Below are 16412 nucleotides of genomic sequence, written 5' to 3'. Positions count from 1 at the left end.
CAGCAAGGACGTTGGGTCCCGAATGGGGGTAGATTGAGGGGTCCCACAACGATTGGAGAAGGGAACGAGTGCTAGCGAGGACGCTAAGCCTCGAATGGAGATGGATTGTGAAATCCCACGTCGGTTAGAGAGAAGAACGAAGCATTATTTATAAGGGTGTGGAAACCTCTTCCTAAACACGTTGAACAAAAGTCCAACAATGACAATATAGCAACGGGCTTGACAATTACAATTTTAACCATAATATTAGAACAACTCTTTAAACTTTTTGACCCTTAAAAGGTAAATGGATAACAATTGTACACATTTATTCCTTATTCTAAGATTCTATAAACATTGCTTGTGCCGGTTGAACTCTGAGTCCATCACGACGCGAATATTTTTCAGGGCAAAAAAAGTCTGCTGTTTATCGTCCGCTGCGATGCCACAACAGGAAAAAGCAACGGACGACAGCGATCAACTAGTGGGGTTCTTAATTTACGAAGAAATGGTTCCAATTTTCAATAGATAAGAGATATATTTAGCCGAATAAAAAGGCCTTAATCTCTGGGGTTTGGATATTTCGCTCTGTGGATGCTGTGAGGTGAAACCCAGAAGGGAATTTGTTTGAGATTCCGAGATTTATCAATGGCGTCCAGAAGGCAGTTGCAATGTTTGATCAGCTTGGTTTGCAGGGGAAGGAGGCCATTCTCTTCTTTTCCTGCTTCTGAGAAGCTCATCGATATGGAAAAAGATCATAGTGCACATAAGTGAGCTCCCCGTTTCATGATTTTGATTGTTTGGTTTCTTGATGAACTCTTGATCTTATCTTGAATTGAAGGTTTCTGGTGGTGTTCTTGTTTTCATGCTGTGATATCTGTTGTTTTCTGATGTTTTTGATTCTGGGTTCTCTCTGTTTTTCTTCATGTCTTTGATATAGATGATGATATGTGTTACTTCTCTTGATTTCTCCATGGGCGGCCTGAATAACCTTTGATGCAGCAAGCTTCTGTCTATCAGAAGATATCAATCATATTGCTTAATGTTTATAAGAGAGTGTTATGATGCTTATATTATTGATTGGATAAAAAGGTTTATGTAGTTCCAACTTTTATTGTTGTTACTAATCAAATGGCTGAAGTTGCAGCAGGCATTAGTTTATACAAGTCTATGTCATATCAAATGTCGCTTAAGAGCCTTGAATTTTCTTCTTTTCTTTGTGTTCTTGCAAGAGTCTAAGCTCACCGCTACTTTCGGACTTCCTCTCAAGGTTTTAAAATGCGCATGCTAGGGAGTAAGGAGAAGTCTCCACATCCTTATAAGGAATGTTTCGTTCTCCTCCCCCACCGATGTGGGATCTCATAATCCACTCCCCTTCTAGGCCCAGCGTCCTCGCTGGCATTTGTTCCCTTTCTCCAATCGATATGGGACGCCCCAATCCACCATTCCCTTCGAGGCTCAGCGTATTTGCTGGCACACTACCTCGTGTCCACCCCCCTCCGGGCATCAGCATTCTCGTTGGCACATCGCCCGGTGTCTGGCTTTGATACCATTTGTAACAGCCCAATCCTAACTCTAGCATATATTGTCCTCTTTGGGCTTTTCCTTTCGAGCTTCCCCTCATGGTTTTAAAACGCGTCTACCAGGGAGAGTTTTCCACACCCTTATAAGGAATGATGCTTCGTTTTCCTCCCCAATTGATGTGGGACCTCACAATCCACCCCCTTCAGGGCTCAGCGTCCTTGTCGGGATTCGTTCCCTTCTCCAATCAATATGGGACACTCCAATTCAGCCCCCTTCGGGGTCCAGTGTCCTTGCTGGTGCACTGCCTCGTGTTCACCCCCCTTCAGGGCTCAGCCTCCTCGCTCGCACACCGCCCAGTGTCTGGTTTTGATACCATTTGTAATAGCTCAAGCCCAGTGCTAGCAGATATTGTCCTCTTTGGGCTTTCCCTTTCGGGCTTCCACTCAAGGTTTTAAAACACGTCTACTAGGAAGAGGTTTGCACATTCTTGTGAGGAATGTTTCGTTCTCCTCTCCAACTGATATGGGATCTCACAGTTCCCATACCGAGGGAATTGTAGTATGTAGAGTGTCGAATTTATGTTGATTCTACCCTTATTGATGGATACTTAATGGCGTTATGCAGCTACCACCCGATTCCAGTTGTATTCTCAGAAGCAAAGGGGTCATCGATATGGGACCCAGAGGGTAAGAGATATCTGGATTTTCTATCAGCTTATTCTGCTGTCAACCAGGTACACGACTGTAATTGATCTCCATGCATGATGTGAACTAAATTGAACGTTTTTAGCATTGTTCATTCTGATAACAGGTGTTTTTTTCCTTTAATAATCATTTCTAAGTGACTTGTTTGATAATTCAACGCTTAATTGATATCTTTTATTGCCTCATGCCTGTAGGGACATTGTCATCCAAAGATTGTCAAGGCATTCCAAGAACAAGCAGAGAAACTCACTCTTAGCTCTCGAGCTTTCTATAATGATAAGTTTCCCCTGTTTGCTGAGTACTTAACACAAATTTTTGGCTATGATATGGTTCTTCCAATGAACACTGGTGCTGAAGGAGTGGAAACTGCTTTGAAGTTGGCAAGGAAATGGGGTTACAAGAAGAAGAAAATCCCCAAAGATGAGGTGCGGTATACGGAAATTTTGTGCTATAATTTAGATCTTGGTCTTCAAATTTTGAAAGTTTCTCCGTTCTCCATTTTAGTTCGGAACGTTTAGCATATTAGCTGTGAGATCCCTCATCGGTTGGGGAGGAGAACGAAACATTCTTTATAAGGGTGTGGAAACTTCTCCTTAGCATACACGTTTTAAAAAACTTGAGGGGAAGCCCGGCCCAAAGAAGACAATATCTGCTAGCGGTGGGCTTGGGCTGTTACAAATGGTATCAGAGCCAGACACCGGGCGATGTGCCAGCAAGGAGTCTGAGCCTCGAAGGGGGGTGGACACAAGGCGGTGTGCCAGTAAGGACGGTGGGCCCTGAAGGGGGTGGATTGGGGGGTCCGACATCGATTGGAGAAGGGAACGAGTGCCAACGAGGATGTTGGGCCCCGAAAGGGGGTGGATTGTGAGATCCCACATCGATTGGGGAGGAGAACGAAACATTCTTTATAAGGGTGTGGAAACCTCTCCCTAGTTTTAAAAACATTGAAGGGAAGCCCGAAAGGGAAAGCCCAAAAAGGACAATATTTGCTAGAAGTGGGTTTGGGCTTGTTACAAATGACACCGGGTGATGTGCTAGCGAGGAGTCTGAGCCCCGAAGGGGGGTGGACACGAGGCGGTGTGCCAGTAAGGACACCGGGCCCTGAAGGGGGTGGTTGGGGGGTCCCACATCGATTGGAGAAGGGACCGAGTGCCAACGAGAACGTTGGGCCGCGAAGGGGGGTGGATTGTGAGATCCCATATCGATTGGGGAGGAGAATGAAACATTCTTTATAAGGGTGTGGAAATCTCTCCCTAGCAGACGCGTTTTAAAAACCTTGAGGGGAGGCCCGAAAGGGAAAGTCCAAAGAGGACAATATTTGTTAGCAGTGGGCTTGGACTGTTACAAATGGCATCAGAACCAGACACCAGGCCATGTGCCAACGAGGAGACTGAAGACGATCTACTAGCAGTGGACTTGGGCTGTTACGTTAGCCTTCATCGTAGTTCAAACTTGATTACTGTTAAGTGCTAGTAGGTGCTTTTAGGAGCTTAATAAATTACTTTTCTTAAAACTTACTTGCAAAACTGTGATGAAACTAATCAATCTAGAACATATTGGTTGTGCTAAAAAATCAAGAACTTATCCTCCAAATTCTTCATAATTAAATGACCTTTGAAATCCCATGTTTTCTGTCACATATGCAGGCTATTATTGTTTCATGTTGTGGGTGCTTTCACGGTCGGACATTGGCTGTTATTTCCATGAGCTGCGACAACGAAGCGACGCGAGAATTTGGGCCCTTGTTGCCTGGACATCTTAAAGTTGATTTTGGTGATGCAGTTGCCCTTGAGAAAATATTTAAAGGTTGGTTGAATATATTGTTCCAAGACATGGTTTCCCTTGTGTTTTCTATTTACATGTCAAGAAATTTGTTCATGTATTTTCCCTATAAAACAATCCTATCCATTAATTTTTGTTTTGCTTGGTCATGGGGATTTGTATTTGGCGTTCGGTTTATCTTATGGCTCGTCGTTTTCATGGAGTGCAGAGCATGGGGACCGAATAGCTGGATTTTTGTTCGAGCCCATTCAAGGAGAGGCAGGGGTATGTATGAAGGGACAGAAATCTTTTACTAGGGAAGGTTGTTTTCTAAATGTTGTCGGCTAAGGAAACATTCTTTATAAGGGTGTGGAAACCTCTCTTTATCAGACGCGTTTTAAAACCGTGAGGCTGATGGCGATACATAACGAGCCAAAGCGGACAATATCTGCTAGTTGTGGGCTTGGGCTGTTACAAATGGTATCAGAAGCAGATACCAGGTGGTGTGCCAGCGAGGACGCTAGGCCCCAAGGGGTGGATTTTGAGATCCCACATTGGTTGGAGAGGAGAAAGAAACATTCCTTATAAGGGTGTGGAAACCTCTCTCTTGCAGACACGTTTTAAAAACCTTGAGGGGAAGCCCGAAAAGGAAAGTTCAAAGAGAATAATATCTGCTAGCAGTGGACTAGGGCCGTTGCAAATGGTATCAGAGCAAGTCACTAGATAGTGCGAGGCACTAGTCAGAGTAGGGCTAGACTCCCTACATAGTAGATGCGTTTTAAAATCGTGAGACTGACGACGATACGTAATGGGCCAAAGCAAACAATATCTGCTAACGGTGGGTTTAGGCTTGGACTGTCTGTTACAATAAATAATAAAATAATGTGTTATAAGGATCTTACATGAAACGAAAACACGTGCTATGATCTTTTTAGACATAGATCTACGAAAAGTCCAATACTACTTTCTTTTTTCGCTATCTTGAAGAATGAGGATTGCTACCTAATGTATTGACTCTTACAGTTTCGCTTTCGACATCTGAATCATTTTGTGTGGATATTTCGATATTCTTCTAGGTTATTATTCCCCCTGATGGTTACATGAAAGCTGTTCGAGATCTTTGCTCGAAGTATAATGTCTTAATGATTGCTGACGAAATACAATCTGGCTTAGCGAGGTCGGGAAAATTGTTGGCTTGCGATTGGGAGAATGTCAAACCAGATCTAGTGGTAATGCCCCGTCTCGCTCTTCCCATATGATAGGACGTTTTCTTTTATTTATTTATATTTATTAAGAACGAACCTATTTGATTCTCGACATTTCCTGTACTACTACGGGTTCATCTACGATAGGGGAAGGTTCGATCAACGTTCTTCATTTAACCAAACATCTCATTAATTCTTATATTTCTTCTGCTATAAACTTGTACATGATTTTTTTTTATGATTCAGATACTGGGAAAAGCATTGGGCGGTGGAGTAATACCTGTGAGTGCTGTTCTTGCTGACAAAGATGTAATGCTTTGTATCCAACCTGGAGAGCATGGGAGGTATGTAGCTTGTGTTTAGATTTATGAGATAGACTTTTTTTCGCCTTCTAGCGCCCGACTTTTAATCTTCACTTATCGTTAAAATTAAGACGTTTTCTTTTCGGGTGCTGTTTTTCAAATTAATAGTTTCATGAAAACTGACCAAAGTTTATGAGTCGTCGTCTATGGTTATCGTCTCCTTTCTCTAGAACACTCGTACTAGACTGAAAGTATAAAGAAAAATACATAGACGATAACCATAATTATACTACCTGTAACAGTCTAAGCCCACCGCTAGCAGATATTGTCTTCTTTAGGTTTTTCCTTTCGGGCTTCTCCTCAAGTTTTTTAAAACGCGTATGTTAGGAAGAGGTTTCTACACCCTTATAAAAAATGTTTCATTCTCCTCCCTAATCGATGTGGGATCTTATAATCCACCCCCTTTGGGGTCCAGCGTTCTTACTGACACACTACCTCGTGTCCACTCCCTTTCGGGGCTTAGTCTCCTTGCTAGCACATCGTCCGGTGTCTGGCTCTTATACCAACTATAACAGCCCAAGTCCACCGCTAGCAAATATTGTCCTCTTTAGGCTTTCTCTTTCGGCCTTATCCTCAAGGTTTTAGAACGCGTCTGCTAGCGAGAGGTTTCCACACCTTTATAAAGAATGCTTTGTTTTCCTTCCCAACCGATGTGGGATCTCACACTACCCCTCCTTTCCCAACACTCCACCATGCACGATCCCGATAAATTTCTAACCAACTTGTCATCCTTGTAATTCCCCTTTTCCCCCTTCTCGCAAACGGACCAAGAATCGGTTGGAAGATTAGCTGCGGCTGCTTGCAAATTGTGAGGCAGCCTCCACTTGAGATGGATGCATTGCCCACTTGCTAAGCCAGCCGAAGTACATCCGAGGAGATTTGAAAAAGGATCTTAGAGTGTCTAGGGTTGGGCAAGGAGGGTTTCTTTACGCCTTCTTTTTTCTTCTCATCGGAGTTAAATGGAAAAGTTGCCTTATTAAAGGTCCCTGTGAACATTATATTAGGCTTCACTCTCTGCAGAAACCGTCAGGCACAACTTAAGAATCAGTTCTATACATGAACCCTATCTGAATTAATATAAACCATGGAGAATGCTGCCACTTGACATGATCAGAATTTCCGCTACATATGTTGCTTTGTGTCTAAGACGTGTCTGTCTGTAACAGCCCAAGCCCACTGCTAGCAAATATTGTTCTCTTTGGGCTTTCCCTTTCAGGCTCCTTTTCAAGGTTTTAAAACGTGTCTCCAATTTTATCGGATGTCCCTGAAGGGGGTGGATTGTGAGATCCTACATCGGTTGGAGAGGGTAACGAAGCATTCCTTATAAGGGTGTGGAAATCTCTCCCTAGTAGATGCGTTTTAAAACCTTGAGGGGAAGTCCGGAAGGGAAAGCCCAAAGAGGACAATAGCTAGCGGTGGGCTTGGGCCGTTACATATGGTATCAAAGCCAGACACTGGGCGATGTGTAAGCGAGGACGCTAGCCCTCAAGGGGGTGGATTGTGAGATCCCACATTGGTTGGAAAGGAGAACAAATCATTCCTAATAAGGGTGTGGAAATCTCTCCCTAGTAGACGCGTTTTAAAATCTTGAGGGGAAACCTAGAAGGGAAAGCCCAAAGAGGACAATATCTGCTAGCAATGGGCTTAGGCTTAGGTTGTTACGCTGTACTCGTGTGCGGTTGAGAACACTATCTTAAACTGCTGTTGTGATATCAAATAAAGACTGACCTTGATCTTTATCTCATTATGCATAGCACTTTTGGGGGAAATCCACTGGCAAGTGCAGTTGCTATTGCCTCACTTGAAGTGATCAAAGATGAGAAACTTGCTGAAAGGTATGAAGTATGTATGATAAATTGCTGCCTGTTATACTTTTCAAGATGTTTTCTAGTCATTTCCTTTACTATCTCCTTTTTTGGTCCTCTGATTTATACTATGAAATGTTGAACTTTGTTTCCATGTAAAAAACAGATCAGCTAAATTAGGAGAGGAGCTCAGAAATCAGCTCGTCGAAGTTCAGGAGCGTTTCCCGCAATACATCAAGCATGTTCGAGGAAGAGGTTTATTCAATGCCGTGGAGCTCAAAAGCAAAGCTTTATCTCCTGTTTCGGCGTATGATATTTGCATGAAGTTGAAGGAAAGGGGAGTTCTTGCTAAACCGACGCACGATACTATAATTCGGTTAACGCCTCCACTCTCGATAAGGTATGCCAAATCTTTTATAGTTACCTCTTTTGTTTTATGGAACTTAGCTAGAGACAATATTAAAAGGGGGGGAATGTTCTGATATCCATTGGTTCTCATATCGGTTGGAGAGGGAAACTAAACATTTTTTTAAGGGTGTGGAAACCTCTTCCTAGCAGACACGTTTTAAAATCCTTAAGGAGAAGCCTGAAAGGGAAAGTCTAAAGAGGACAATATCTGCTAGCGGTGGGCTTGGGCTGTTACAAATGGTATTAGAGCCAAACATTGGGCAGTCTACCAATGACGACGCTGAGCCCTGAAGGGGGTGACACTAGGCGGTGTGTCAGCAAGGACGCTGGGCCGAAGGGGGTTGATTGTGAGATCCCACATCAATTGGAGAGAGGAACGAGTGCCCGTGATGACTCTGCGCCCTGAAAGGGGGTGGATTGTGAGATCCCACATCGATTGGAGAGAGGAACGAGTGCCCACGAGGACGTTGGGCCCTGAAAGGGGGTGGATTGTGAGATTCCACATCGATTGGAGAGAGGAACGAGTGCCCACGAGGACGTTGGGCCCTGAAAGGGGGTGGATTGTTAGATCCCACATCGGTTGGAGAGGGAAATGAAGCATTCTTTACAAGGGTGTGGAAACCTCTCCCTAGCAGACGCGTTTTAAAACCCTTGAGGGGAAGCCCAAAAGAGAAAGTCCAAAGAGGACAATATTTTCTAGCGGTGGGCTTGGGCTTTTACAAATGGTATCAAAGCCAGACATCGGGTGGTGTGCTAGCAAGGACGCTGGGCCTTGAAAAGAGGAGGGGGGGGAGTTGTGAGACCCCACATTGATTGGAGAGAGGAACGAGTGCTAGCGAGGATGCTGGGCCCTGAAGGGCAGTGGATTGTGAGATCCCACATCGGTTGTGGAGAGGGGGCCGAACTAGGACATCATTGTATGCTGCAGCAAACGGGGAAACACGTAGAGAGAAAATACAAGAGGATTTGCCTTTCCAAAGACCTCAAGAAGCCGAAAACAAGACGAACGGTTTCAATGAGCTTGATACAAGCAGTAAAAACTTCATAATACCATAGAGAATGATTGTAAGCCTTTGTTGTGCAGTTTGGATGAGGTGAAAGAAGGCACGAAGGCACTCCATGATGTGCTGGAAATTGATCTTCCAAAGCTGATGAAGGAAAAGCCACACAATACTTCCCCAAGTGATTCTAACATATGTGATCGCTGCGGAAGAAACCTATCTGCCTCTACGGATTAGGATCTCTCCACTTCTTGTACTGTAGACTGCTTGATCTTCTGATCTATTTGAGATGATGTTCGTTCAGTGCATGACTTCAAGAATGCTGTCTGTTATCATCTGTTCTTGGGTTGAGCCCAGATTCTAATGATGGCTAGATTTTGGTTCTTAAACTTTCAAGTTTGTTCGGTTTTGATCCTTGTTACGCTGTTTTTTTTTACTGTAGATCTGTTTTTTTCGATGTTCCTGCAACAACCCTCTTTTTTTAAGCACTGGAAATCTCACAATTTTCTGGTGAAACCTCGGAGGAACGTCGCTGGTTTAGTTGAAATTCGTGATCATTCTCACCTTGAATCGTCATGATTTGTGAGTAATCGACCCAGAATTAGCCTAAGTTTCTATCGATTTTTGTGAGTCATAGATCGGTTTTTCTTTTCCAAATTTATTGAGTTTAAGATGTGTTGTCGTGCAATTGACAAGGGAAAAAGAATTGGGATAGTAAGTTGGTTGTTTTGGTGGTAAAATGACGTCATGAAACGTCGAAAATTTGTCATCGAGAGTTGCCCGAGAAGCGCTTGTTATTAGCAACAAAGTCGGGTAAAGGAGGAGGATCCACTGGGTTAGGTTGGATTGGGTCGGGTCGAGTCAAATTTGAACCCCAAACTCAACATCTCAACTCCAGCTTTGGTCTTGCCCACCAATTGCCTTAAGCCCAACCCACATCAACCCCACAGATGGCCCAATCCAACAGCTTCAACCGTGCACGTGGCTCGGTCACGTCTTGGTTGTCAGCTCAGTGGAAACCTAAGGCACTTTAGTAGAAACCTGTCGGACTGGGGCTTTGGATCTTGCTCAATGCTGCTATAACTGAAGAACCAAAAAGCTCTATGTCGAACTTCAGTCCCTGAGAGTTGGCCACGAGACAACAACCTCTGACACCCCACACCATTGCGGCCGGAGGGGTCTTGCCCATCGGCCTACTTTGCCAAGAGGTGGTGTAGGAGCGCAATGACCAAAACCCACTTAGATGAAGGTGCAAGGCATGAAGGGAGCGAGTACCCTAATTGAAGATCACTCCAAAAGATCAACCTAACCTAGCCCAACCTACTTAAACAACCTAAAGGCTTGGACCCTTTTACCGAACGGAGGTATCGTAGCGTAGCGAACCGATAAAATCTTAATTACGGTGGAATCTTCCTTCTTGGATGATTCTTCTTGAATTAGGGTGCGAAAGTTATATTACTTTTTCGTGAGTAAACCCGTATGTCAATGACTAATCTGTGCGTACACGTGACTTGATCGGTGTTGAATGATTTCTAGGTCCTTTAACTTCTTGATAACAGATATGATTGTATACATATCTAACCCCGATATATGGGTTTCTTACCGAATATTTTTAATACCCAAAACTTTAAAAAAAAAATTTAGGATACCATGATCGTGACGAGAACGAGTGTTTATGGCCATGAGTGACTGTAATTGTGCTAGCTTATCTTCTACATCTTTCTATTAGGATACCATCGGTTTTATTTTTAAACGATAAACTCTAGTAGTCGTTGATTATTTAACTTTTAAACGTATACAAAGAAGATTCTCGTTACCCTCCATTGGACTGATTTCACTCGGTAAATAGGTTCAGGTTTCGGAGCTTCTCTTTCTTTCATTCTCTGATTCTAATTCTTCCTTCATTTGATTCTTCTTCTTCTTTTAGAGGATTTAATTCATTTACCAGGCGGGATACTTAATGCGTTAGCTACAACACTGCACGGGTCGATACGCACAGCGCCTAGGACTATTGGGGTATCTAATCCCATTTACTCCCCTAGCTTTCGTCTCTCAGTGTCAGTGTCAGCCCAGCAGAGTGCTTTCGCCGTTAGTGTTCTTTCCGATCTCTACACATTTCACCGCTCCACCGAAAATTCCCTCTATCCCTACCGTACTCCAGCTTGGTACTTTCCACCCTCATACTACGTTTGAATGATTTTTATTAAAATATATGAGCTTATTTCCATCGCTTTAAACGACGTACACATGTATATGATAAAGAGCTTGCACGAGGCTAGGGGTTTTACAAAGTCGGGTCATTACTGATTCAAAAACTAATCATACTATCATACTAGTATACATAGCTAAAGTCAAAACAAAACAGCTAAGAAGTTCGAAAACGGAGGTGAGATTTAAACCTAATAACAAATAATAAATCAGATCAGTATAATACAGATTCAGATTCGTTACATCATTCTTCAAAATAACAGCATATAAGTTGATTAATTAAATGATAAGGACAACTAAAAAATATTCTTAAGCTCGAGTTTAGAATCAGAAACACGGTTGACCATAACCTATCACTTAACGTTTCAAATCATTGAGAAAATTATGGAAATCGGGAATTTTAAAATTTAAATATTTTAATAAAATAAAGTATATAATAATAATTATACACTAAAATAAGGGACACATTAGAGACACAATAATTAGTAGCTTTTAGTGGTTGTGACAATTATAAAGCCAGAACAGCTTCTAATATTTTATAATTTATTTATTTATTTTTATTTATTTTTATTTATTTTAATTTGAGCTATGGATTAAAAAGCTTTTGAAATTATTAATTTTTTTTTAATTATTAAAAAAAATAAAATCTTGTGGGACATGTCCTAGAAATTTCTAATTGATATATTAGCTGGATTACATTAATTTATTGTGACAATTTTAAAAAATAAATAAAATAAAATAAAAAGCTTAGCTGTTTTATTATCAAATTTTTTAATTTTCATAATTTTATTTTTGGCTATTTTTTTTTTTTTTTTTTAATTCTGGAATGATTTGGGTAAATATTTATTTATTTATTGACTATTTTTTAGTATTTAGGTGAATTATCGAGATTAATATTTAAAATAAAATTTTCGAAAGAATTCTGAAGTCTTCGTATAAGCCTTCATGTCTATAGTATAATCACAGACCGTTAGTTATTGAATCAAATCAGAATTATTGTTATAAATATTTCAAAACAACTTTTTCAAACGTTGAATCGATTCAATTAAGAAGTTATCAAATCAAATGACGTTGACAAATATTTATATATTGTGACACATTTTTTCCAGTGGCTCAATCATAGGAACTCTATAGTTAAGCGTGCATGGATTTTCTTAAGATGCATGTGAGTGACGAAAAAACGTACTGGGTCTTTTAAAAGGAGTAACTAACGTGATCATGTTGCAGAGGAAGGGTTAGGCTATCAGGTGTTGAATCCAGATTCCGAATTTTGATTTGAATCATGGACATGGGTTTTAGCTTATATAACTGAAAAGACTAAAAAGACCTAATTTTTTGAATCACGAACGTTAAATTATTAAAAAAAAAGCCCGAAAACGAAAAACAATGGGCGAGATTAGGGGTAGCATGAGATCATCAAATGTGATATGCACTCTTTTAGGGTTTAGGGAATTTGATATTAAATGCATTCCTAAATTGATATCAACTTTGGAATCCAACCTTTTCCCTCCCACTTGGTTCATTAAAGTATATTGATTCCTAAAGTTATTTATTCTTTTTTTTTTTTTTTGTGGGTATTTTGTTCGGTTCTTTTTAACTTTAGAATTTGTTATTAGACGCTACCATATAGGGTATCGTATTTATTACTCATTATTTTATTTTGTAATTATTTGAATTCGTTAGATATTCGTTCGATACGAAATAAAGATATGTTGGGCTGATATAGCTTAATCTGTATATGCATTAATGTATATTTTTGGCATCTTTCGACTCACCGTCCATTTTAGGACAAAAGAACAAATTAGGTGATTGCTATATTTGAAACTTACTCACACGACCCGTTGTTTATTTATTTAAGTTTTTGAGTGTTCTAGTTAGTTTACACGTATCTGAACTAATTTTACTTGAAAAATTATTATTCGTTTCGTTGTGTGTAGTTGGTCGATCTCTTGAGTCTTACTAGAAGGTATTGTCCCACTGTCTCTTTATCTTACACGGTTGCTGTAACAAATGTGTGAGCTGAACCCTCATCAATTGGAGAGAGGAATGAGCCCCAATGAGGACGTTGGCCCCGAAGGAGGGTGGATTGTGAGATCCCACATCGGTTGGAGAGGAGAACGAAACATTCTTTATAAGGGTGTGGAAACATCTCTTAGCGCGTTTTGAAAACTTTGAGGGGAACCCTGAAAGGGAAAGTCCGAAGAGGACAATATCTACTAACGGTGGACTTGGGTTGCTACAAAACGATTCTCCGCATTGCTGGTTTCCATCGTTGTAACGTTTACTTCATCCATACAACTCACCTCCTACTCTAGATCATCTCGTTCGGTACATATACGTTACATACATTGCGTGTATCTAATCCCAGTAGGGACTACTTACTACATTTTCAGATAAAGGCAAAGACATACACAGTCTTTTTTTTTTTTAACGAGACATACACATAAAGCCCGTAGGCATCCGAGTTTTTTGAACCCTAATAAGGATTACTTTCTCGATAAAGACAAAGACAGACACAACAAGTGACACGACCGGTTGATTATTGTACCATAAAGTCTATATCATCACGTTTAGGGTTGATTGTGCCATAAAGATCGATTATTGCTTCTTCTTTTTTAATTTCGACGAAAATTTATCATAAACAAAGTAACGTGATTCTTTATTTCTCAAAACATTCAAATCTTTACATTCATTACCGAATTATTTCATTTCAAATCATAAACTTTTATCATATGAAACACGAAAAAAAAAAAAAAAAATTCATATTCAATGAACTAAATATTAAATTTAATAGATTGCTACGATACTATGAATCGTGTATATTTTATGTACGGTTAAACCATACGGAATTTTAATTCACCGTTCATTTGTGTACTTTTATTTTTTTAAATTATTATTATCGTTTCGTATTAATTGCTTCCAAGACATGACACGTGCAAAATCACTTGGCTACTTCGAAAATATTATTTATTTATTTCTATAATTTAATTTTAATTTTTATTACATCTAATCCAATCAACCCTTCGTGGGTGATACTTAGATGGGATCCATCATCTACTTTTTCAATTATTATTATTATTATTATTATTATTATTATTATTTTCTTATTCAATTATTTATTTATTTATTGATGTGGTTTGATTTAATTATATCACCACCATCTTATATTATATAAATATATTTCAATTCATGCTTTAATATATATTTGAATAATCGAGTCCGTTACTCGAAGAATTTGATTAATTTAATCTAATTTATACCGTTTGGACTGAGTTGAGTTGAATACAGATAAAAATTTTATTGGTTGAATTGGTTCGTGGGTTCTCCCGAAATTAGTCTGGATTAAATTGTATCGACCTAAATTTATTGTTAATTTATATATTAGTTCAAAAAACGTGGATAACCGTTAGATCAATCTAATTTAATTCGTACCGTTTAAGATGGGTCATCAACTTATATGAGTTGGTGTTTTGCTTACGATGTAATTATCTATCCGTTCAATTATGTTTATTACATTTTATTTTATAATTATTTTCCGAGTATTTTATTTTTGAATAACTTTTAAAAAAATTTAAATCGGGAAAGATTTATAAATAAATAAATGGATATTTTATATATATTAACATTTTACTTTTATTTAAAATTTTGAATAAATGATTTGAATAATTCAAACGAATCGAACCTATATATTTTATGGGTGAGTTCGGTTGGGTTAAGTTCATTATTTAATAAAGTATGTTTGAGATCCTGGCACGGTTGGAGAGGGGAACGAAACATTCTTTATAAAGGTGTAGAAATCTTTTTCTAACAGATGTGTTTTAAAATTTTTTAATGTCCCACGTTTGGTTGGGAGGAGAACAAAACACCATTTATAAGGGTGTGGAAACCTTCCCCTAGCATACGTATTTTAAAGCCTTGAGGAGAAGCCGGAAACGGAAAACCCAAAGAGGACAATATCTGCTACAGTGGGCTTGGGTCGTTACAAATGGTATCAGAACCAGACACTGGATGATGTGTCAGCCTTCTCGCTGTTCCCCGAAGGGGGTAGACTCGAGGCAGTGTGCCAGTAAGGACGCTGGCCCCAAAGGGGGTGGATTGTGATGTCCCACATTGGTTGGGGAGGAGAACAAAACACCCTTTATAAGGGTGTAGAAACCTTTCCTTATCATACGCGTTTTAAAGCCTGGAAGGAAAACATGAAATGGAAAGCCCAAAGAGGACAATATCTGCTACAGTGGGCTTGGGTAGTTACAAATGGTATCAGAGCCAGACACCGGAATGATGTGTCAGCCTTCTCGCTCTTCCCCGAAGGGGGTAGACTCGAGACAATGTGTCAGTAAGGACGCTGGCCCCAAAGGGGGTGGCTTGTGATGTCCTACATTGGTGTGTAAACCTTCCCTAGCAAACGCGTTTGGGGTTTGGGCCGTTACAGGATGCTTAAGTTAAAAAAAACTAACCAAGCAATTAGACCCGACCCCAATTCAATCGATGAGTACTTTCTCCATATCGAACGTGTAGTGAATGTAAAGAACGGGCGTCGATTCAAACCTAAAAAACTCGAAATTAAAAAAGAAAAAAAAAAGAAAAAAGAAAGTGTCGGCATTGGAATGTGATTATAGAAAGGATTTAATTAGAATATAGTTTATTAAGAAAAGATTGAAATGTCCGTACAATAACAAATGAAGCAAAGTGTGGTGGTTTCATTTATGAACCCAACCTCCTTTGTGTCCCACTTTCTTTTAATGCTCTTTTCCCTCATTTACCCTTTTTACTCCAAACTAACCTAAAACGGGTCTCGGCCGAACCCGATCATCTTACGCTAGGTAGGTCATAAATCGAGCATAGTAAATTTGAAACACTGTTCGAATCATCCATCAACCTTTGAAATGATAGTTGATATCTTACCAGTGAGCTATGTTCGAATGATCGAGATAATAGGCACAAAACAACTCAAACCCATCGATAGTAGATATTGTCTTTATGTTCTATTTGAGATCTCACAACCCACCCCCCTTTCAAGGCCTAGCGTCCTCGCAGACACTTGTTCCCTTCTCCAATCAATGTGGGACCCTCTAATCCATCCCCCTTCTGGGCACAGTGTCCTTGTTGGCACATCACCTCGTGTCCATCCTCCTTCGAGGCTCAGCCTTTTCGCTGGCACATCGCCCGGTGTCTGGCTCATGTACCATTTGTAATGCCCCAAATGGTATTACTGATAGGGAGAGGAACGAACGTGTTTGTTAGGGGAGGTTCCACTCTTATAAAGAATACTTCTTTTTTTTTTCTAACCGATGTAGGATCTCACACAAACACGAGAGGGTAAATTTGTAATTTCAGGGGTCGGGAGTAAGATTTTGTTTTGTTTTGTTTTTTTTAGGCAAAATAACAAAGAAAAGGAAAAAAAAAAGGGGGGGGGGGAGAAAGAAAAAGAAGAACTTTAGGAGAAAAGGAAAAG

At 40.1% G+C, this 16412-nt stretch overlaps 1 protein-coding gene across 1 annotated transcript; it reads left to right on the top strand.

Annotated features, from left to right (window-relative positions):
* The first annotated feature begins 326 nt into the window (after window positions 1–326).
* Window positions 327–9138, top strand: LOC111802343 (ornithine aminotransferase, mitochondrial). Its single transcript, XM_023686671.2, has 10 exons — window positions 327–749; window positions 2128–2236; window positions 2402–2632; window positions 3854–4013; window positions 4198–4253; window positions 5045–5197; window positions 5420–5517; window positions 7290–7370; window positions 7507–7740; window positions 8833–9138. The coding sequence occupies exons 1-10, from the start codon at window positions 628–630 to the stop codon at window positions 8984–8986; spliced, it is 1398 nt and encodes a 465-aa protein (XP_023542439.2). The 5' UTR covers window positions 327–627; the 3' UTR covers window positions 8987–9138.
* The last annotated feature ends 7274 nt before the right edge of the window (window positions 9139–16412 follow it).

Source organism: Cucurbita pepo, chromosome 9 (assembly GCF_057944985.1).
Source record: "Cucurbita pepo subsp. pepo isolate OVF chromosome 9, ASM5794498v1, whole genome shotgun sequence".
Classification (NCBI taxonomy): domain Eukaryota; kingdom Viridiplantae; phylum Streptophyta; class Magnoliopsida; order Cucurbitales; family Cucurbitaceae; genus Cucurbita; species Cucurbita pepo.
Note: the sequence above shows the minus strand (reverse complement) of the source record. Positions and strands in the feature narration are given on the sequence as shown.

Excerpts from the sequence above, each read along its gene's own strand:
- LOC111802343 (XM_023686671.2), top strand. The coding sequence starts at position 628 with ATGGCGTCCAGAAGGCAGTTGCAATGTTTGATCAGCTTGGTTTGCAGG. Across the intron at positions 4,014-4,197 it reads CCTTGAGAAAATATTTAAAG|AGCATGGGGACCGAATAGCT; the intron begins GTTGGTTGAATA and ends CATGGAGTGCAG. Across the intron at positions 7,371-7,506 it reads GATGAGAAACTTGCTGAAAG|ATCAGCTAAATTAGGAGAGG; the intron begins GTATGAAGTATG and ends TGTAAAAAACAG.